General features: G+C 43.2%; 1 protein-coding gene across 7 annotated transcripts in view; it reads left to right on the forward strand.

The window, feature by feature from the left end:
* Positions 1-18577, forward strand: part of DAZAP1 (DAZ associated protein 1) — a 79388-nt gene extending 60811 nt beyond the window's left edge. For 2 of the 7 annotated variants that reach the window (XM_075353075.1, XM_075353081.1), the window contains exons 7-12: positions 2179-2261; positions 5657-5810; positions 9575-9604; positions 9698-9841; positions 9937-10113; positions 17576-18577. In XM_075353075.1, the coding sequence (XP_075209190.1) occupies positions 2179-2261; positions 5657-5810; positions 9575-9604; positions 9698-9841; positions 9937-10113; positions 17576-17748 (761 nt within the window). In that variant the 3' untranslated portion in view covers positions 17749-18577. Of the gene's footprint in view, positions 1-2178; positions 2262-5656; positions 5811-9574; positions 9605-9697; positions 9842-9936; positions 10114-10423; positions 10486-17575 lie in introns of all 7 variants that reach the window. The other 5 variants (XM_075353090.1, XM_075353100.1, XM_075353109.1 and 2 more) reach the window with 4 other exon arrangements.
* Positions 18578-24221: the final 5644 nt, after the last annotated feature.

Genomic DNA, 24221 nt, shown 5'->3' on the forward strand with positions numbered 1-24221 from the left:
GACTGTGATTAATGTTATCTCTCTAGCTTTCTTTTCTCTAGGTGTTTAAGCTCTATCACTCAGGTACAGGCCAGTCTAGGTAGATAAGCTGGGGGTGCTGTATGTTTGGGGTGTAAACAAAGGCTCAGTACTATTTTTGTATGTTTAGTGATTTATGTGCTGTTTAACTTTGGCTGTTTAATTCTGTGATTTTTGGGCTGCGTTCACACAGTGCATCATTTCTAACCACAAAGATGCAGTGTTTTTGGCCCCACAAAACGAACCTGCGGCAAAAACGCATCAAAAAATGTATGCGTTTTTACCACATTTTACCCAATGCGTTAAGTCAAATCTATTGACTGGAAGGGCTCAAACGCAAAAATAATTTACATGCTGCATCTTCAAAAACGCAGCCAAGATGCAGCCAAAAAAATGTGCAAAATAAAAATCTCAAACTTTGCTGGGAGAAGGAAATGCAAGTGTTTTGGTGCATCTTTGGGATCTCCAAAAACGCACCAAAAACACAGTAAAAGATGTCCTGTGTGAACATAGCCTTAGACAGACCTATGCCCCTCCTTTCACAAACTTTACAATTGCCACACTAGATGACATGAAAAATTCTTGTAAGGTGAGGGTCAATAAGATTGTCTGATTTTCATCTAGTGAAACGTTTTGGTTTGGTTTTTTTTTATCTGTGTGCAATTTGGCATCCATTTTTATACATAATCAGTTATTAAAATTTACAAAAAGAAATCCAATGTATTTCTTTAACATATAAATCGGATTATATAGAATTGAGCCATTTGGGAGACTGTTGCATGCTGCAAATGTTTTTTTTCTTTTTACATGAGGTCATTTGTTCTATGGAAAAAGCCAAACTGCTGTTTAGATGACCATTTTGTTAACATTAGTCCTAGTGCTGTCCGCTGCGCTTGGACCACAATTCAATGAACATAGCGTAAGAATGCGTATATTACATGTTTGTGGACCTAGTGGGGTGGTCTCTGCTTTTATACACTTCACATACCGCAAACATCTTGAGTAAGTAATGTTTTATATCCTTTTGTCACTCCGTACGGTAAGTCAGTCAGCAGTTCTCTAAGGCCCCGTGCACATTGAGTGTTTGGGGAGTTTTTACCTCACTATTTGTAAGCCAGGAGTGGGTAATAAATGCAGAAGTGGTGCCCGTGTTTCTATTAGGCTTTGCCTCTGATTGTTCCACTCCTGGTTTTGGCTTACAGATACTGAGGTAAAAAAGCTCACCAAATACTCAGTGTGCACATGGCTGAAGATTGCTATCATACGCCTTCCTATATATTTTCATATAGCTTAATGTCTCTGAAGATGTGCATCACACTGAACATGGGTCTCCTCACCTGAACTAATATTTTTATGTCCTTATGATGATCAGACCAGTGGTCAGGCCACGATTTGGGGCTATAATACAGAGACAAATGCAGCCATATTGCTCTAGTGTTGAAGTGACCTGAGTTTGATTAAGGAGGGTTTTGCTTCCATAGCAGTGTTGAATGAATTGCAAAGGAGAATTATTTGCCCATCTACTGATACTTCGTTTACACCTCACTTGCCATAGTGTGGGAAATGCAAACCTTTAGAATATGTAACAATTGTCCTGCTGGATCTCAGCTTGGCCTGTATCTTTGTGTATTCATATAGCTTTCTCTCCAGTTTAGACTCTGGGCTTTTCCAACAGTGTTGGAAAAGCTTTGGTAGTCCTTAGCTGTTATAGATATTGTATCTCTGTTTAACGCTTTAGAAATATGTATGGCTGCTGTCAGCACTAGCTGCAAAGCAAAATGCCACCAAGAAGGAAGCAGCAGGATTGCAAGCAACTTCACAGCATATTAGGCTCTACGTAGGTTCTTATGCCATCAGTACCATTCAGAGCAAGATGACAAGGGTACTAACGAAATTCCTTTCACAAATAATTTTCCTGGACATTTTTGTCCAGCTTTGACTAGTGATCCACTAATGACATTTTATCCCCTTGTAACCAGATTAATCTCTTCCAATTCCTTACACCGCCTCTAGAATTGTCAAACTGCTGTTTCGTTCTGGCTGCAGTTGCTGTGCCCTGATTCTGCTGCTGAGGTCTTGGTTTTGCTCCTAATACTGTTCATCATCCTGTTTTGTGTCACAACACCCTGCTACCTTGATTCACTCTTCGTCGTTGGCTAGGTTTTGGATTTATAACTTTCGAGGACGAACAATCAGTGGACCAGGCTGTCAACATGCATTTTCACGACATCATGGGCAAAAAAGTGTGTAGTTGTAGTTTTATTTTACCTTAAGACTAAGCTAAGTCTTGAGTAGTGGTCAATGTTCTTGGTGAATTGCAGATTTATTTGTATTATTATTACTATTATATAAGCTTGGGGAGGTAAATATAGTTTAGTTATAACGAGGGAATTCTTAAGAAACTGGAGAAATGTTTAATTAACTTCAATTACTGATTATTGTATTCTTCTTGCTATTAAATTATGGAGTACCCAAGGACATCTCCGCTGCCTAAGGTTTAGCTTGATGCCATTCCTTCTGAAGTCACGGGGCCTCAAATTCATTATGGAATGGGGGGACAAAAAAATAGCATATCATAATGTGTGTTTGGCAAATGGAAGACTTCATGAAGGACTGGCTGCTGTTACTGTTTCATTACTGGGTCACTTACTGTGAATCTTTGGTACAAAAACCATGTTCTCAGTAGTTTAACCATTCTGCAGTAAAGTGATCTGTTCATACTGTGTTGTCATGTCTGAGAGTTGTAGTTGCATCACTAACATTAGAGGTTAGCGATAGTGGCAGGTGCATACATAGTCCCCATTACTTAGTGGCCAGAGAAGGCAGCGTAGGAGAGAAGTCCATTTGTAGTTACCGTGGTGCACACCTAATCATGCCACATTCCGCTGGATGTTTAATAAACGGCAAAACATACATCTCAAAATGGAAATTTCTGTTCAGACTGGCTGGTTGGTACAATCATTTGTTGGAGGCCACAACGGCTACAATGAGGAGAGAGAATTTTTCTGGACCTCGTTTTTCCTCTTGTATTCTATCCATGTGATTGCTACACAGTCTGAATATTAGAGGACAGTAAAAGTAAAGGAAAATTCAGTATTGGGGCTCATTCCAACGGCTGTTCCGTTTGTCTTGGTCAGTTCCTTTTTTTTTTTCTTTGGGCGGACCTACTGACATGACATGTTTTTCAATGTGTTTTGTGTAGGATCAGATGGCATATGGAAGTGCTTCCATGTGCCATCATGTCCATTTCGTTAATAGGGAACATGTCTTATTATGTTCTCCCAAAATGCAGACTCTGACACAATACAAGTCAATTGGTCCGCAAAATCCCCAGAAGCCACACGGGCGCACTTCCGTGTTGCTTCCGTCTATATGTGACCTAGCAGTCCATGTCCCACTGCACTGACCAGCCCTGCAGTGACTCACAGCAGTGGGAGCAGCTGGGGGGATAACTTGCGCTGCCATCAAGAGGTTAGCAAAGTTCATTACCTGCGGTTATAAAGTCCGCTGTACTCATGATGTCAACACTTGTCACTGACTTCCATGCCCGAACTCACTTCAAGTCTCGCAGGCGGCCCGAGACTGTGACTAGCCGTGACTTAACGGGCTCCCGCGATACTTCGCGTGAGAACGCTGCAGCCATGGAACTGTAACGAACGCTGACGTCACGAGTTCAGTGGATATTATCCCCGCAGGTAATGAACTCAACTAGCCTCCTGCTGTCGGCACTCGTCATGCCCTGCATCGACCTGGCCTGACCTGATGATGTTAGCTCAGGTCACTACACTGCTCTCACAGCCAATGCGGAATATTCTGTTCTTCATTGACTGGGAGAGTGAGTATGGATCGTCGTGGGATCCCCGTATTGGATTACACCGGACCCGGATTTGTTTCTTTTCAATAAATTGGTGAGGGAGGGATTGTGTTGTGGAGTTTTTTGTTTTTTTTTCTGACTAGAATAGTGATGTCGGGTATCTGATAGACGCCGTGACATCACTAATGCCAGGGCTTGATGCCAGGTGATATTACACAGCTGGTATCAACCCCATATATTACCCGTTTGCCACCGCACCAGGGCAACGGGATGAGCCGGGGAAGAGCGCCAGGATTGACGCATCTAATGGATGCACCACTTCTGGGGCGTCTGCAGCCTGCTACTTTTAGGCTGGGGAGGGTCTGATAACCGTGGACGTCTCTAGTCTGAGAATACCAGACCACAGCTGTCCACTTTACCTTGGCTGGTGATCCAATTTGGGGGGGAGGGACCCCACATTTTCTGTTTTTATATATTTATTTAATTTAAAATAAGAGTGGGGTGCCCTCTGTTTTGGATTACCAGCCATGGTAGAGCTGCCAGCTGTGGTCTGCAGGCTGCCTCGGTCTACTTCACCTTAGCTGGCTACACAAAATAGGGGGGACCCCACATCGTTTTTCTGGGGAAAATCATGAATTTATGGCTAAAAACAAGGATAAACAGTCTTTAGTGCCACGTGAAAGGCATTAAAGGGTGCAAGATTATAAAATGCAGGTGAGAGGAACATTATGCATGTCTTTCTTATCTATCCAGCTATCGGTTTCTCGCTTTTTACTGTATGCAACCCTCCTTCCTTATTTTTTTCGGTCTCCCAAACAAAAAAAAGGAAGGCACATGGATGTAAAACGGACCGGATGCGGATGTCACACTGATGCATTTGAGGAAAAACGGGACCGTTTTTTACGGCCCGCAAAAAATGGGACGGTCGTGTGAATTTACCCTTAATTTTTTTCCCTCATATATATATAATATATATATATATTTATATATTTATATATATATATTTATATATATATATAATATATATAGTTGTCCAGTACAAGGGAAAACATTGAAGACCTTATGTAATGCAGTCTCCAGCTGTTGATTACTTATGTGTCGTATACAATCATTTATATCTATAGTGTGTCTGTAGCACAGAACAGTCCAAACAGAAAATCTTGACAGGACCCCAATCTGCTCTTAGAAAAAACGAAAACATGTGGATGAGACCAAGACAATGAAATGATGCTAGTGTGATGTAACTTAACAACACAGTATGAAGAATATGCTTCTTATTGACCAAACTGTCCATTTTGTATTACTTGCATGTTTTGTTTACTTTTTTTGTTAGATATAGTGTAAGATTCTCTTACCACATCCATTCCCTCTGACATTATTTGCGAGTTAATTAAATTGAGATTCTTAAAGCATTAGCCTGGGGAAGGTAAGTCTTTATCTTCCATTAGCCATTTTTGACGCAATCAATCGCCTCCTTAGCAGTGTCCCAGCCCCATGAGATTCTCTGATGTGAGCAGAGCCTAGACTGCTATTCACATGAAGCGAAGTCCTGTCCTGACACGGCCCTACAGTCCGGATAAGAGTGTTGTTGCTTTCTGGTTAAAGCTATATTAATAATCCCTAGTATTCCACATAGAGTAAGATATATATTTGCTTTATACTGTGTATGTTAAGTTTCTCAGAGACCCATATAGAGTCCTTAATATAAGTTAAATTAAGTATTAGAATGCTAAGCTTACTTATAAGTATAATTTGGGGTGTAGTGGGTGGGGAATGGGCAGTAACAGTTGAGCTATTTTGTGACCAGTTTTTGTCTTTGTTTAGGTGGAAGTGAAACGCGCTGAGCCTCGTGACAGCAAAAGCCAAACTCTTGGATCTGCAGGATCTAACCAGTGGGGAAATAGAGGAATGCAAAGTGCAGCTAATGGGTGGACGGGACAGCCTCCTGCCACGTGGCCACAGAACTACAGTCCGCAAGGTGAGATTAACTATGACGTGAAAATTAAATGTTAACATCATGAAAGGGTTGGTGGGAGATAGCCAGCTTGAAATGTACTATTCACATAAAGTTAGGGATATTTGACTTTCAGATGAAATTTATGCAAAACATAAAGTTCACGCTGCAATGATGTTTTATGAAAGTGGGGCATTTACGTAGAAGCAAGCAATGGTAATTGCCTCATCTCAAACTATTGAAAGAAAAGCCAACAACAGTGGTGGGCATACACCCACCACAGCCCCCCCCTGCAAATGTCAATGTCTTAAAGCAAACTAATCACGAAGATCTTCATATGTAAACTAAAACCAGTGCTATACTAGGGGTATCATGCTGATTCTATACATTCATTTAGTTGTCAGATTGGATGTATAGTTTTTGAAATACAGGCAAGAAACGTTACAGAAAAGTACAGCTTTTGAATTGGCAGTAGCTGCCGAATAGCTGATATGTGGATCACGTTTTGCTATCTATTTCCGCCCCTGTCTGCTTCCTAGCCTTGGTAGATTCTAGTTTGTATGGGCTGCATCTCCAACACTTCCCTATTACATGATAGAAATGACTCATACCTGGAAGGAGCCCATACAGTCTAGCATCTACAAAGGCCAAGGCAGCAGACGGGCAGGAATAGATTGCAAAACCCTGCCCACATATTAGCTATTTGTCAGCTGCTGCCAATCAAAAAGCAGAACATTTCTGTAACTTTACTTGGTATGTGTAGAATCTGTAAGTAACTAAAGGTATGCATACAATCAGTATGATACCAAGTATTTAGCACTGGCTTTAGGTTATATAGGAAAATCCAGGTGATTGGTTCTCTTTAATATTATAAATAGAACCATTGTTACTGACAGAAATAGCAGAGTAAGGCTATGTGCCCACGGGACAATGTACCCGCGGATATATCCGCAGGTACGTCCGCAGGTTTCCCACAGCAGCTCCCCCAAATCCGCAGCTATACATAGCTGCGGGATTCCAGCAAAATATCTGCGATAAACCTGCGGACATTCGTGCGACTTACCTGCAGAAGACCCAGTCTCTATCTCCATACAGTCCCTGACAGAAGATCTGTCGCTTATCCATGTTATGTAAATAAAAGCTTATAACCTGACTTTAAATTCATCCATTGGTTTCATAAATTACTCTTTTGAAAGCTGAAACCCTCCCAAATTTGGTTTAGGTTATGAAAATAAAGTTGCTGCAAAGCTGAAATATTGATATTTATTTAATGAACACAAAAAGGTCAGATTTAGGCAGGACAAAAGTTTTGTCGCCTTGTCATATAATGCACCCAATCGTAATTTACATCCTCATCTGTGCTCACTAAATGATCAGTTAATTAGTGGGTGTGTATAAAAAGAAACCCAGCACCCCAGACCTTCACTTGAACTGCAAATTGACCTTTGACAACATGCCAAAAATCCACCCTGTGTCCAAAGCCTTGATTATCAAGAGGCTGAAGACCAGATCCACTGCAGAGGTGGCTGGCACCTTTTAATGTTTCTCAGCGTCAAGTACAAAGAATTAAAAAAAGATTTGAAGAGACTGGAGATGTTTTTGACAAGCCCAGATCCCGCAAGACAACTGCTCAGGAGGATCGTTTGTTGGCTAGAAAATCCAAAGCCAGCCCCTCTTCCACTGCAGCAGAGCTCCAAAAGGCCTGGTCACTTCAAGTCCCTGTGTCAACTAGAACAGTTTGTAGGAGTCTATCTTGAAATGGTCTCCATAGTCAAATCAGTGCCCAGAAGCCAGCACTAAACAAAAGGCAATTAAAAAACCGTATGACATTTGCCAAGTCGTACAGCCTGCTAAACAGATGGATGCTGGAAAAGTGGCAGAAGGTGGATTTCTCTTCAGTTGAATTACACCACAGCCACCGCAAATTCTACAGGAGACCTACTAGAGCCCATATGGATCCAGAAAAAAGTTGTCTGGGGTTACATTCAGTATGGGGGTGTGCAAAACATTTGCAAGGTGGAAGGCAATATCAATGGCCTAAAATATCAAGAAGTATTAGCTACCTCTTACATTCCCAATCATAAAAGGGGTCAAATTCTGCAACAGGATGGTGCGCCATCTCATACATCCATCTCTACAACAAAGTTCCTCCTGGCAAAGAAGATCAAGGTGCTCAAGGACTGCCCAGCCCAGTCACCAGACATGAACATCATTGAGCATGTTTGGGGTAGGATGAAAGAGGAAGCTTGGAAGACAAAACCAAAGAATCTAGATGAACTCTGGGAGGCATGTAAGACTGCATTCTTTGCTATTCCTGATGACTTCATCAATAAATTGTACGAATCATTGTTGAACCGCATGGATGCAGTCCTTCTAGCTAATGGAAGTCACACAAAATATTAAATATGGCTCTAATAGCACCACAACTTCATTCACCAATGTTATGCAACATATCTTTGTATTAGAATTTAATTATTCGTTTGAATTTCACATTATTTTCTGAGGGTGACAAAACGTTTGTGTTGCCAAAATCTGACCTTTCTGTGTTCATTATATGATCAATATTTCAGCTTTGCAGCAACTTTATTTTCATAACCTAAACCAAATTTGGGAGGGTTTCAGCTTTCAAAAGAGTAATTTATGAAACCAATGGATGAATTTAGTCAGGTAGTGTAGTGGAGGGCTGGGATTTCCACAGGTATATGTCTTTGTTTTAGTAAGATACATTACTAAGTCATATAGGAAGTGCTGTATTTTACCAATATATGCTTTTATATTTCAAGTTCCAATTTAACAGCCACAGACCATGTGATGCCACATCTGTCACTTCAATCATATTGCATAAACGCTTTCTGGCCCACAGCCTAATGTTATAGGGGAGCTCCGGACAACTTATAGATGTGGCATGTCTGATTTCAAACAGCAGATGATTGTTCTTCCTGAGGTATGCTGCTGACTAATATGTAGGCGGGAGCATTCAGCACACATCCATCTAACGTGTATGGCCGGCCTTACATGGGATTGCATTTTCCTAGCTCTAAAATTAATTTTGTTTCTGGATTTTATGCAAATGCATGATCAAGTGTATGCTGGGCATATCCAGATGAGTAAGGCTATGTGCGCACGTAGCTTTCTGTCCCTGCAGAAATTTCTGCAGCAATTTGAACAGCACACGTGCATTTCAAATCGCTGCAGAAATGTCCGTAATGAGAAAAAAAAAAAGCTGATTCCATGCGCTCTGAGTGCAGCTCCTGCCATAGACAGAGCGGGGGATGCATGCAGAGCACACGGAATAAGTGACATGTCACTTCTTAGAACGCGCGCTTCGGGCAGCAGCCGAAGCGCTGCGCTCTAATACGCCACGTGCGCACGTCTCCTGCATAATCTTCATAGATTATGCTGGGGACGCAGGACGCATGCAGTTACGCTGCGGTGCAGATCGCAGCGTAACTGCATGCCATACGCACACGTGCGCACATAGCCTTACCCTGCTGAATAACAGTTCAATCATCCTGGTTCTTTGATTTGTGGCAACACAAAATGGCACTTGCGTAGTATAATCGAAAGCCAGGGCATTTACAGAGTGTGACATTGTCAAGGGAGAGCAATCTTTTGTTCTGCACATGCATCTGTCCCAATGTCATATTCAGGTTATCTGTTTCCCCATTTATTTGGGGTATCTATAAAGAAAAAAAGATGTTTTTTTAATGTATTAAATCCCTGTTTTTTGTGTGATAAAATGTATTTCTTGGCCTAAAGTTCATAAACAATTTATTTTTTCCTTTTAGGTATGTGGATGCCAGCTGGACAGACAATTGGTGAGTAACTGGACATATATCTTTTGTAGTTACTCTCTCACTCAGGGGCAGTTCACTTCAATCTCTCCTACCCTTTGGTTCTTCCTAATGCAGTCTTCTCCACAGGCGGGTATGGTCCTCCTGCAGGCCGGGGTGCTGCTCCCCCACCTCCATCTTTCCCCTTCCTAGTGTCAACCCCACAAGGAGGATTTCCTGCACAAGGCTTTCCACCAGGATATGCAACACCTCCTCCTTTTGGTAAGATATAGTTAAATTTTATCGTATTTTACTCAGGCTCTTCTAATAGAACTAATCCCGAGCTATCCCTGTATATTTTTGATGTGTTATTGCAGGCTATGGCTATGGTCCACCCCCTCCCCCTCCTGATCAGTTCGTCCAATCAGGAGTTCCACCTCCACCTGGTACTCCAGGAGCAGCGCCACTGGCGTACCCTCCACCACCAGGGCAGTCAGCTCAGGATCTCACTAAACCCCCTGGTGGTCAGCAAGACTTTGCTTTTGGCCAGTTTGGTAAGTGGTGTCCTTTTGCAAGTTTTGTCCCATTATGTCATTTCTGGGTGGGTTTGCAAGTCTCTTGAAAAATTTCCCACTGACCTACTGACTGTGTTCAATGTTTTTACAAAGTCTTAGTAATCTCCTTGAATCTTCATATAAAACCCAGACTCCCATGTCCCTCCCAAACTTCAGAGTGGACCTCTCCATATCTGACCATGCCATGCACAAAAGGCCTATTACCTGGCTGGGCGGGATGTCAGGTTGGGGTTGTAGTGCATGCCTTAACCCTCCCACTTAAAAAGCCTGAAGAAATCACTCTTTCCAGGAAATGCCTGCTTTGTGAAATTGTCCGAGTGGATATGAGCTCACTATGAAGGACATAAAAAGGTAAGAAATGGTAGGTAGTGTTAGATCCTCCATCTCAATTTTGGAGACCCATTGGATACACATGCATGGAAAAAATAGCCTTCCCTATAACAGATCGGATTATGGGGTTCCAGACAGTTTGTGATATTGATGTTTTGGACATCTACATTGATGTCCCTTCTCATTATTTATTTATTTTATTTTTATGAACTCTGACTTGCATTACGTTTATAACATCTTTGTTCACTAGTTAGCATTACTGGGCACATCAATATAACGTTAAAAACAAGGCTTCTCTCAAATACCTTGTGTTGGCAATAGTGCATCGTGACCTCTGATGTCCGGTGATGTCACATCACCTTCCTGCTCACCTGACATCACCGCGGCTGGCCCCAGCCTCCATGAGTGAATGGGCTGTGGGCAGCGTTTCACAGCTCGTCAGAGCAGCCACTGTACTGATACTCTGACTGGCTTGTGCAGCATGTTTAGGTTACACTGAGTGGTGACTGATGCCACGACGGTGCCACCCCTGTGACTGTAGGCCCAAGGCTGCAGGGAGGAGCAAAGATCATTTTCTCCAGGTAGCGGGGCTGTGTGTGGACACCAGGCAGGTTCACAACACTTACTAACCTGCAGCTCAATCCCATACCTGCAGGTTAATAGCATATCTTTGACAGGTTCCGTTTACTCTAATCATTTCAGAGTTGAACAAACTCCAGCAGCAGGAAAAAAGAGATGCAAATTGCAATAGTTTTTTGTTTGTTTTTTTTCTTTTTTTTTTATTTTTGCAATTTACAGTGTCCGCACGCTGCAGTTTTGTGTTGTCGCCAAAAAACATTTTCTGGATGGAAAAACTCCTTGGTCCAGAAAACACAAAAACTGCATGCGGCTTTTGCTCATTTTCCGCATGTTTTTGTTTGGGGTTTTTTTTTGTTTTTTTTAATTTTTTTTGTAAAATCAGTGACTGGAAAGGTTAAAACACAAACTATCGAAGAATTGACAAGCTGCTTCTGTTTTTTTGTTTTTTTTATTCTGCACCCAAAACTGCATGTAAAAAAGAATCAACGTGCGCACTGCAATTCTGAATTCTCAGACTTTGCTGGGAAAGGCGAGACATGTAGTTTTTGGCAACAAACTGCACCGAAAAAACGCAGAAAACAAAAAACCTCAGCGTGTGCACAGGGCATAAGAGTTTTGTTCACCTTTTGAAATGCTTTGTTCATAAGTCTCCATTGGATTTCTCGACCAGCTGCACAGCAGAATTCTCTGTATATACCTTTCTGCTATGGCATTTACTGCTGGTTTTATTCCAGCATACGGAGCAGCAGCAGCTGGTATCTATCTATACCTACATGAGTGCTACACATATGCTGCATACGATGGCATAAATGAATCTGTCAATCATATAATGGGTGAGCCCATTCTGATGCATCCACATGAGACCACATAGGGACAAAAAGGTAAGAAGCCGTAAACGTGGAAAGGATATTTATGGATTTATGTCCATCCCAGATCTGAAAAATCCTTTAATTGATCCATGAACTGAATAGTGTGTGTGTTATCACTACGTCATCAACCCTGATAACGGAGCTCAGCGGCTCTGCCCAAGTTGACAGCACAAGAAACTTGGAGTCTTTATCTTTTAATGGGGAAAAAATATATATTTTGAAGATCAATTATTCACAGAATTGTGGCCTAGCCTCACAGGAATATCCGGTTCCCAGGTGTTATGGTGGTGGTAACCAGTCAGTGACTCACAATAGTGTCTCATGATTCCCTATAGAAACAAACTCGCAACCACGCTGCGGTCAGAGCTGGAGTTAAATAATTAACTGCAGCAATCAGTGCCTAGGTGCTGATAGAGACAGTCAATGGTGGCTATGTAACATAGCCGGTATCTATATCTTGTGAATTTATCTCATCTCACCTGACCCCTTGCCACATGGTGATCCCACTCATTTGTTATTTTGCATTACTAGGTTAAAGAGGTATTATCCACAATTGAAACAATGTTTCTCTCAAATACCTTGTGTTGGCAATAGTGCCTGTGAGAGGCGCTATTGCGGACCACTGTTCCCCGCTCTGGTGATGTCACGTCAAGTGCCGCACACGTCACATCCCTGCGGCCGGCTGCAGTCTTCCTGACTCACTGAGCTGTGAGCAGTGTTTCGCCGCTCGTCACAGCCCATCTGCTCCCTCCTCCCGCACAGCAGAACACTGCAAGCAGGAGACTCCCTGTGCTGTGACAGAGTTGAAACGCCGCCCACAGCCCAGTGAGTCAGGAAGAGTACAGCCAGCCGCAGGGTTGTGACGTGTGCGGCACGTGACGTCACCGGAGCGGGGAACAGTGGTCTGCATCAGCGCCTCTCACAGGCAGTATTGCCAACACAAGGTATTTGAGAGAAACATTGTTTCTCAATATAATATCGGACTAGACAATAAAAAACTATGGGTGAACCATCCTTTTAAGCAAGAGACGCCACTAACCAAACAACGCCATGAAGACCAGGGAGATGTACAAACAAGTCACAGACACAGTTGGTGAGCTGTGCCAACTAGGGTGGGGATCAAAAAAAAAAATAGTTTCACAACAATCCTGCCAAGAGAGGGTCACCCACCAAAACTATCCAGGCAAAGAGGACATTAATCAGAAAGGTAGCACAGAGACCAAAGGTAACCCTGAAGGAGCTGCAAAGTTCCCAAGCAGAGACTTGAGTACCTATCCATATGACCACAATAGGGGCATACACTCCATGGAGCTGGCTTCTATGGAAGAGTGGCCAGGACAAAAAGCCTTACAGCCTAAAACTGAAGACTCGTTTTGAGTTTGCCAAAAGACATTGAAGACTCCCCAAATATAGGGAGGAAGGTGCCGTGATCAGATGAGGCCGCAATTTAACTCTTTGGCCAACAAGGTAAATGCTATGTCTTGTACCAAACCAACATAGCTCGTCACTTCAAGAACACAATCCCCACAGTGAAACGTGGTGGCAGCATCATGCTGTGGGGATGTTTTCCAGCAGCAGGGACGGAAAATGGTATGAGTCTAGGGGAAGATGGATGGTGCGAAACACAGGGATATTTTTGAGCAAAACCAGTTTGTGAGTGATTTGAGACTGGGACGGAGGTTCACCATCAACCAAGATAATGACCTTAAAGCATACTACTAAAGCAACACTCAAGTCGTTTAAGAGCATCATGTAAGTGTAATGGAGTAGCCTAGTCAAAGCCCAGACCTTAATCCAGTTGAGAATCTGTGGTCAGACTTGAAGATTGCTGTTCACTGGAGGAAACCATCTAACTTGAAGGAGCTGGAGCAGTTTTACCTTGAGGAATGGGCAATAATCCCAGTGGCAAGATGTGGAAAACCGATGGAGACTTATCCAAAGCGACTTGCAGATGTAATTGCTGCAAAAGGAAGCTCTAAAAAATACTGACTTCAGTGGGGTTAATAGTTATAGACCCTGGAGTTTACAGCTTTGTCCTTTTTGTTGTTTTCTTCACAATAAATAGAAAAACAATTGTTCACAGTTGTAGGCATGTTCATTTCATGAACTGATGCAAACCCTCAAAAAAAAGCCTATGAAGTTCCAGATTGTGAGGTAGCAAAACACAAAAAATGCCAAGGGTGATGAATACTTTCACAAGGCACTGTAGCTGATAAATAATCTCTTTAAAGTAAAGTTCAAGTTTCTGGCAGTAACAGGTCCATTTTTAATTGATTTGTGTTTTGGTAAATCACTTCCATTATATTCTGTGTAGGGACGAAGTACTGCCAGATCTGAGCACAAAGTTCCCTTACCATTCAGATGGCTTCTAGAATCATCTTATCCCTCACCTCTAAGATTCTCTCCAAATCATGCTCACTTTAGGTAGAAAATGTGAAAGTGTAAAATGTGTGGCTATGTGGGAAAAAATGTGAGGCTTATAAATCTGCCTCAACTGCTAGCTCCGCTTCCCTGTGTTATCTGCATCGTGTTTAGTCCCCATTCACATATATTTACAGTACTTCAGATGCAACATTTTGGCATCCACTCTGCACCTAATATGCAGTGATTCTGCAGTTGATCTGTGTGAGCAAACAGGTTATAAAATATTCTAGTAATGTCAATGCAGTTATCAAATATTATAGGAAGTTCTCCCTCTGGACCTATTAGATCATTTGTTGCAGTCCTTTGCCAAGAATGATATGATGGTTTACATAAGGCTTGAATTTAGCTAGGTTCCTCTTATGGTATCTGGGACAGTAGCATAATTTAGTTTCTGACCTTCGTCCTTTATAAATCTCTATAAAGGCTTAAAGCGGAACTGTCATTACATTTTTATCTAATAATAATGTAGCGCAAGTGATTTTAAGAAACTTTCAAATATATATTTTATAAATCAAATCAGTAAGTAAACCTTTCAAAAACCTCCTGGGAGATGTCCCCCTAGGCTTTCTGTACCAGACAGAAGCTGGTTGTCAGGGAAAATCTATCCTCAGCTCCACACACTGAGTACAGCCTTGTGAGGATGGGAGCGGAGCCTACAGTGTGCAAGCTCCCGGCAGTACCTGATGCAGTATCGGTTTAAGGATAAGGAGACATGGCAAGAAAAATGGAGTGAGTGGAATGCCATAAAAAAAAAATCGCATTCCACCCGGACCCATGTTACTCTATGGGGCCCGCTCCCATGAGCAATTTTTTTTTTCTCAGCCCTAATCTGACCGTGAAAACTATCGCAGCATGTTGCGGGTGGAATCCGATTGGTTTTCTCTTGCACCCATACAAGTTTATGGGTGCGAGAGAAACCTCGCACTCACATTACACCAGAGTACAGTGCGATAATCGCATCAGCTGACAATGGAGGAGATGGGGAGATTAATCCCTCCCTCTCCTCCGCAGCATGTGCTCCCTAATCCGCAGCTGTGCTGTGATCACAGGATTGCATCACAGTGACATGACACTCAGCTTACACTCTAGCAGAGTGGGAGCCTAGTGTCATGCGATGCACTCGCAGTAGTGCTCATGTGGCTCCAGCCTAACTCATGCTATGGCAGCATCAAAAATTCCTTAGTTCCCTAACTACCTTATCTTAGTACTATTTATTTTATTTTTTTCTACCTGTGTGATGACACTTCATTTGAGAATCCTTGTGCATGCTGGGATACCTTGTCATCGGGGCAGAGGCTGCTGTCACTGCCACAGCCTCTACCCCCTCCCTGAAATTAAGCGCCATAGGTGACGCTCGTTTCAGGAGTTGGTCTACTCCCTGCACGCTGTACACAAGGACAGCACACTGTTTTGCCAGATCAGTAGAGCTGGCAAGAGAGCGGTGTGTACTGTCACTGGTGTCAAAGTACCCTGCGGCATTCCGACCAGTGCTTACACTGGGATTAGACCAACCCCTGAAATGAGCATCACTTATGACTCTTCGTTTCAGGGAGGGGGCAGAGGCTGTGGCAGTGACAGCAGCCTCTGCCCCCTGATGAAATTGAGTATCCCAGCATGCACAGGTATTCTCAAACGAAGAGGAGTCAGTCAGTAAGTAGGGAAATAAAAATAAATAGCAGATAGTGTAGTTGTGAAATGGTAGTTATTTTTTATTACAGCTATATTAGAAATTGGTTAAATTGGGGCAATAAATCGGGATTTAGATGATGATTTCAACAGCCTTTGGACCACACCTTTAACTTGATAGTTGTTCCATTGTATCAAGATTTCCTTAGAAGATTGCAAGATAAAGACAAAGGGAAATGTTTAAAAAGCACTGAAAGTGCACCACCACCTTTGTCCCCAGGCAGTCTTGGGCTTTCTTTCAGGCCAGATAGAATGTCATTTCTTCCACTCAGATGGAACATCAAGCCTGTAGCCAATTGCGAATTGGTTGCCACGGTCATATGATCTCCCCCACCAGAAAAGAAAGAGATCGACAGGATATAGTCACCAATGTGGGAAGTGACAGGGATCTAGTAGATGAACGGTGGGGTTTGTTTTTGTAGTGTTTGGTTGTGCATACATGCAGTTCTAGTTCAATCACTGATGCCTGCGGCTTGTCTAGAATGGGATGCGGCTGGCATGTGTGTTCTGCTGTACATTTAATCAGGGTTCTGAGTGAGACATGCTTGCGTATCTAACAAGCCTCATTCTAACCCAGTGGTCTCAAGCCTGTGGGTCGTATGTGGCACCTGAGCTTCTTGCGGCCAAAAGGCCCCTGACAATCGCGGTCCTGTGCCAGGGGCCGCAGCCACCTGCGGTTTCTTTCAGATTTTTGATGTCCCCCTGTCGCGCACAGGAACTCTGGCCGCGCGGCTTCCTTTGGTGAAACTCTGCAATCGGAGGCCAGCAGATGTCGTTGTATGTCACCTGCCGGCCTCTGATTGGCCGGTGGCTGTCATTGGTAATGCTCTGCAGAGAGGTTCTGTGCATGGCAGGGAAAATTAAAAAAAATAAAAATATGAAGGAAAGCACAGATGGCTGCGACCCGTGGCATAGGGCCACGATTGTCAGGGGGCCTGCTGGCCGCAGGAAAGAGTATGCCGAACGGAGGACAGGTGAGAAGAATCTTTTTTTTCTTTTTGTATGGGTAAACTGCATAATGTGGCATAAATAGGGGCCACTCACACAGACGCCATTATACTGTACTGCACAAAAGGATTTTTCCTGAGTGACTCCAGTCCTACTAATTGTGCCCCTGCGTATGGTTAACAACCACTGCCCAATCCTGCTCTTTGCCTTGTTACGCACCTTATTCTTAGTGTGACTCATTCTTGAGATTGACCTTGAAAAAGGCTAAAGTACAGCCGAAACACCTGTCCTGTTAAAAGGGTCACCTAAATAAAGATTTTTTTTTTCTTACCAATTTTGGTTGTGTCTCTATATGGTGTGCTAGGTTACCTATATTGACGGCTTCCTAAGAAAAGCATACTCTGATTTTCTTTTCTTGTTTTTATTCTAGGCTATGGGTTGCAGGGCTTTTCATTACCTTTTTTTTTAAAACATGTTCCCCTAATATGAAGTGTATGTAGTCTGAGGATTTCTTTGGTCTCCAAGCGCTACTAAATTTCCTCTGTGAAGGAGCACAAATTATACTCGTAATCTGGAACCTAAACGTGTCCTTTTATTCATTGTAGGATATGGACAGGACATGAGTGGGTTTGGACAGAGTTTCTCGGACCTCAGCCAGCAGCCCCCAACTTATACAACAGGACCCACTGCACCAGCATCGGCAGGCCCGGCCGCTGGGGGAAGTGGCGCGGGACGAGGGCAGAATCACAATGTGCAATTCCACCCCTACAGACGTTAACATCAGGGAAGTGTATGCACAGAGGAGACTAGAGGGTACATCCACCTCTGAACTTGTGACAATCACCTGGTGAAGACACATCTTGCTAGAGACTTGGAGGTTGTACGTTTGAAGGAGAAGCTGTGGGTGTTTGGACTAAAGTTTTTACATCGTTTTTTTGACCCATCAGCACAAATAAAAGCCAATGAGTCACTGGTTCCAAACAGGGTTTTGAAAACATCTGCAGCTTTAACAGAACTCTTCAGGTTTATTGGTTCATATTTGTTTTCCTGGGGGGTTTTTTTTTGGGGGGGAGGGGAATATTTTTTTTTCTGAGCCTTTGTTTTACCATAATTTGTAAACTTTTATGTTTAAAGATATAAAAATATATACATTTAAAGATTGTGAATTTTTTAAAAGAAAATTTTCTACTATGTATGCAGGTTTATTTTTTAATTTAATTGCAGGGTTTCCGGTGACACTGGAGTTCAGAAAAACTTTAACTCCTTGCTTCTGAATATATTTTCTTTAATTTTATTTTGGGGTTGTGGGTTGTTGAGTGCAATAAGTCAGCATCTCCAAGTTACCCAATGAGTTCCTACTGAGTGTAGTTCTTAGTTTTGTTACTTGACATGAGGCAGAGTGCAGGAAACAGCCACCTGCTCGCAAGTCACCAATGTAGAGACTTGATTTATGCCCCGCGCCTGTCGCATCCCTTTTGCTGATATTCCGGGGTAAATGGAGCCATCTCTCAATGTAAATTTCTCAGGCTGAAGGTTTGCAGTGCATTTTGCACTAAATGGTGAATACCTCCTGGTTTGAATAAAGAAAAAATCCTTTTGGATTGTAACTTGTGGTGTCTTTCATTTCAGTTCTATCTCAAGCAAGATAAAGGGGGAAAAAAAAAGCCAGGCAATGAATACCCATTTACTCTGCACATGAATACACATATAGAAACAACTAACCTCTTTTTTTTTTTTCCCTTACATACAAACTAGGTAATTTGATGTTTCAGAGGGCTACGGAAATCCAAGGGAGCAGATTATGAAAAGTTATGTTCCCACCTCACATATATGGCATATCCACAGGAGCACTGCTGTGTCATAACATAGGCAGTACCTGTGTGATTTGCAGAACTCGTGTATTATATAAGTACAAAAGTTTTAAGCAGATATGGGTAAAAAAAAATGCTGCAAAAGAAAGTGTTAAAATTAATTGGCAAAGTGAATAAACAAATATCAAATCAAGACTTCAAAGCATCAATTCTAGCTACACTTTCACACAGTCTTAATAATAATAATAATAATAATAATAATAATCTTTATTTCTATAGTGCCAACATATTCCGCAGCGCTTTACAGTTGAGGAGGCTCCTATACATATCATATACATAAACATATACAAACAAGTAACAATTATAGAAGATACAATATTTAAAGGGAAAAATGGCAACCCTGCTCGTGAGAGCTTACAATCTACAATGAGATGGGGGGAGGGGCAAGGTACAAGTGCTTATTTACAATGACAATCCAGCCATTTTATGGGGGATAGATAATTGCTTCCTGGACCAGTTGGCCAGAGCCTTGAGATGCATTTGGGTGCCATGGAGTTTGACGTGGGGTTATGTTCTGAGAAGTTGTAGAGGGATTAGGTGAAATTAGTTTGGCTAGGGAGTGTGATAGGCCGCCCTAAAAAGATGTGTTTTTAGGGAGCGTCTGAAGCTGAGTAAGTTGTGATTTGTCCTAACTTCTTGGGGTAGAGCGTTCCAGAGGTTTGGTGCAGCTCGGAAGAAATCTTGGATTCGGGAGTGGGAGGTTCGAATTAGTGTGGATGTTAGTCGAAAGTCATTTTCAGAGCGTAGAGAACGGGTGGGATGATAGACAGAGAGGAGGGTGGAGATGTAGGGGGGTGCTGCACTGTGGAGAGCTTTGTGGGTGAGAACAAGCAGTTTGAATTGGATCCTGTGATATATGGGCAGCCAGTGCAATGACTGGCAAAGAGCAGAGGCATCCGAGTAGCGGTTAGCCAGATAGGTGACCCTGGCTGCTGCATTAAGGATGGACTGTAGAGGGGAGAATCTAGTTAGAGGGAGACCAATTAATAGAGAGTTACAGTAGTCAAGGCGAGAGTGGATCAGGGCCGCGGTGAGGGTTTGTCGTTTCCATTGTGAGAAAGGGGCGGATTCTAGAGATGTTCTTAAGGTGCAAGCGGCAGGTGCGGGCAAGAGATTGTATGTGGGAGGTGAAGGAGAGATCAGTGTCAAGTATAACACCCAGACAGCGGGCCTGCACCCTAGGACTTATCGTTGTGCCACACACAGAGAGGGAGATGTCCGGTTTAGGAAGGTTGGGAGATGGAGGGAAAAGCAGAAGTTCAGTTTTTGAAAGGTTAAGTTTCAGATAGAGAGCAGACATGACATTGCAAACTGCAGTCAGGCAGTCACTTGTGTTCTGTAGTACAGCGGGGGTGAGCTCAGGGGATGAGGTGTATAGCTGTGTGTAATCAGCATAAAGATGGTACTGAAAGCCAAATCTGCTGATGGTCTGTCCAATTGGGGCAGTGTAGAGGGAGAAAAGAAGAGGGCCGAGGACTGAAACTTGAGGGACCCCCAACAGTGAGAGGAAGAGGAGAAGATGTGGAGCCAGCAAATGATACGCTGAATGAGCGGCCAGAAAGATAGGAAGAGAACCAGGAAAGAACAGTGTCCTTTAGGCCGATAGAGTGGAGCATAGAGAGAAGGAGATGGTGGTCAACAGTGTCGAAGGCGGCAGAAAGGTCAAGAAGAATAAGCAGAGAGTGGTCACCATTACGTTTTGCTGTCAATAGGTCATTGGTCACTTTGACAAGGGCAGTTTCTGTTGAGTGTAGAGGGCGGAAGCCAGACTGTAAAGGATCTAGAAGAGTGAGTGGAAAGGTAGTGGGTGAGACGAGAGTAGACCAGGCGCTCCAAGAGTTTAGAGATGAAGGGGAGATTGGAGACTGGTCTGTAGTTGCTTGTGCAGGACGGATCAAGGGAAGGTTTTTTTTTAATAATGGAGTAATGATAGAGTGTTTGAGGGAACAGGGGAAGATACCAGAAGAGAGAGAGAGAGAGATGCAGGACCTATGCAGGAAGGTTATTGTAAACATCTTGGAGAAAAATCACAGATCTGATGATGCAAGCTTCTGCAAATCCTTCTGTTACTTCATGTAATCCAACATGGACTCAAAGTATTCGAAGTCTGGGGACTATATCATATCATTTTTTCTTTCTGTTGAAGATTGATTTTAATGATAGGCTGTATGCTTGGGGGTCGTTGTCCTACTGCAGAATATATTTGGAACCAGATTCCTCTCTGATGGTATTATGATGGAAAAGTATTTGTATTTCTTAATATTGAGGTCAACATTAACTTTGTGATCCAACAGCAGTCTGGGATTCTGTGAAGAATGAGGAAGGTTTCAGGATGCCTACGTCCACAGTCGACGTGGCTGGTTCTCCAAGATGTTTGCAACAACCTTCACTCAGTTCCTTCAAAAACTGCAAGTGTACTTGGCACTAATGCTGTTCTGAAGGCAAAGTTTGGTCACACAAAATATTGATTTTTCTATTTTGTTCACTCAGTTTATCAATTTTATAGAAAGCAACACTTACAAGCATTCTTTTTTTGCACTGTTTCCCCTCCCACACCTGCGTAAAATGTTGGCATGGTAGTATGTGTAAAATAAAAAAAAATTAGTGCCATTTATTCCATGGCGCTTTACAAGTGAAAAGGGTATACATAGAAAAGAGACAGGTACAGGAGGAAAAAGGACCCTGCCCATAAGGGCTCACAGTCTACGGATACAATAGGTGAGGGCAGAGCTGGTTGCTCAGTGGTATAGTGGCTGAGGGTTATTGCATGTTGTAGATTCCTTTTTGACGGTTTCCACGGTAGGTGAGAGTCTGATATGTTGTGGTAGAGCGTTCCAGAGTATGGGGGAGGCCCAGGGGAAATCTTGTAGGCAATTCTGGGAAGAGGAGATGAGAGGGGAGTAGAGAAGGATACTTTGTGAAGATCAGAAATTGCGTGCAGGTAGGTACCAGGAGACTAGGTCACAGATGTATGGAGCAGATTGCTTGTTGTGCATGGATTTGTATGTCATGGTTAGTATTTTGAACTAAAGTCTTTGGGCAATGGGAAGCCATTGAAGGGATTGGTAGTTGCGAGACCAGGGAATAGTGAGGGGAGAGGTGGATTAATTGGTGGCAGAGTTTAGGATAAATTGGAGGGGTGCAAGAGTGTAAGAGGGGAATCCAGAGTAGGGGTTGCAGTAGTCAAGGCGTGAGATGCTGAGGGTATGCACTAGTGTTTTTGTGGATTCTTGGTTAAGGAATGCACAAATCCCAGATATATATCAGTTGTATTCAACTGAAGGTGGAGGGCTTGGATGTGTGGCTTGAAGGATATCGCAGAGTCGAGTTACCCCGAGGCAACAAGTTTGCGAGACTGGTGAGAGTGAGCAGACGTGGACTTCGATGGATAGGCTTGTTGGGAGTTTGAGAGCAGGAGGAAAGATAATGTATTCCGTTTTATCCATGTTAATTTTTAGAAATCATGCAAAGAAAAAGGATAAAATAGCAGGCAGACTGTGGGATTCTGGTTGGGAATGAGGAGATATCTGGTCCAGAGAAGTAGATCTGCGTATCAGCATAGAGGTGATTCTGAAAGCCGTGGGACTTTGATCCCTCCTCTCTTCCATCTACACCTTCGGCCTGGGACAGCTCAAAGAACGGAACCTTGGGGGACACCGACAGATAAGGTGCAAGACAAGGAAGTGGTATGAGAGAGGGAGATGCTGAATGTCTGGTCTGTTAGGTATGAAGAGATCCAAGTTTGGGCCAAGTCTGTGATGCCCAAAGATAAGAGAATCTGCAATAGGAGGGAATGGTCCACTGTGTCGAAGGCAGAGGTGAGGTTTGGAAAGAGGTGGGATGTGATCTTGAGAGTTAAGTGGAAAGATTATCTTCTGTCATGGTGGAGAAGCTGGATTTGGAGGAAGATGGCTGAGTAGTTATTAGGAGGGACTGTGGGCTGAAACGTGCGCTTCTTCTTTCTTCCTCTTCTTAAAGAAAGAGGCAGTGTTCAGCTGAGAGGAGAGTGAGGTGGCGCTGGGGGACGGAGGATAGAGTTGAAAGTGTTGAATAGCTGTTTAGTGTTGAGACAGGATATGAGGGAATAGGTTTGTTTTGCAGTGAGTGTGGGCTTGAAATTGGTGAGGGACGATTTGTATGCAAAGAAGTGGTCGGTGGAATTAGACTTCTTCCATCTCTGCTCAGCAATTCTGGAACCAGTGTCAGCTCTTTAGTCAGGCTCGTGTGCCAAGGTTGCCTGTTTGTGCGCGTTTTGGTATGTGTGAGGGGGGCAGCAGATTTGAGGGCTGCAGAGATTGTGGTATTAAGTGGCAGCAGTATCTTCATTGTGTAAGGAAGCCATGTCTGTGAGAGGGAGAAGGAATGCAGAAAGTGAGTGTAAATCAAGGTATTTGAGGTTTCAGCGAGGGGATGAAAGTTTGTGTAGGGGTGGTGTACTTAGAGAAGAGCCGAAAGAGAATGTAAGAAGGTTGTGGTAAGATGGGGAGAGGTGAGTTTAAGAGGTTGGATAGGGAACAGAGGCGGAAGGCCATTTTTGTGAGTAGCTGCAGAGCACAATTGGGTGAGGCCAAAGGAAGAAGTGTTAAAAGTTTAGCGATAGCTGAGTGGGAAGTGTCAATGGGGAAGTTAAACTCGCCCATGATGATAGTAGGGACGTTGGTAGAAAGGAAATGTAGTAGCCAGGTTGTGAAATGGTCTAAAAAAAAGTGGTGGCTGGCCCTGGGGGGTGGAAGATGACAGCCAGTTGAAGGTCTGAGGAGGAGTACATATGGACTGGATACACCTCAAAAGAGGGGTGAGTAACGGAGGGTGGCAGTGAAGTTGGGGTAAAGGAGCATTTTTCGGACAAGAGAAAACCAACTCCTTCACCATGCTTTGTTACTGGGGTGTGGTGTGAGAGAGTTGAAAGTGCAGCACAAGAGTCGGTGTTGGTGAGCCAGGTTTCAGTGATGCCGCGGAAGGAGAGTTTGTTAGTGATTGAGAGGTCATTAATGTATGAAAGTTTATTACAGAGAGATCTGGCATTCCGTAGAGCGACTGCAGGAGCGGGGGCTCGGTGAATGTGGGTATAAGATTACAAAGGTTGTGAAAGTTTGTGCTAGGTCGTGGATGGGGGTTAGAAATGACAGTGGGGTATGGCGAGGGGGGCCAGGACTTGGAGATATATCTCCAGTAGTGAAGAAAAGTAGAGAGAGTGTCAGCAGGTGGGATCAGGAGTGGCCGTGTGTGTCTGGAGACACAGGGTGTTATGTGGAGAAACAGAGGAGAAGGTGAGATGGGTGGAGAGGATGGTGAGAGAGTTGACCAGTTCATAACTGGGTTTTTGGATTAGAGGGGTTAGTATGAAATGAAGTATTTTAGAGGGGAAAGTGAAGAGAAA

The sequence above is a fragment of the Anomaloglossus baeobatrachus genome, chromosome 1, assembly GCF_048569485.1.
Source record: "Anomaloglossus baeobatrachus isolate aAnoBae1 chromosome 1, aAnoBae1.hap1, whole genome shotgun sequence".
Lineage (NCBI taxonomy): Eukaryota > Metazoa > Chordata > Amphibia > Anura > Aromobatidae > Anomaloglossus > Anomaloglossus baeobatrachus.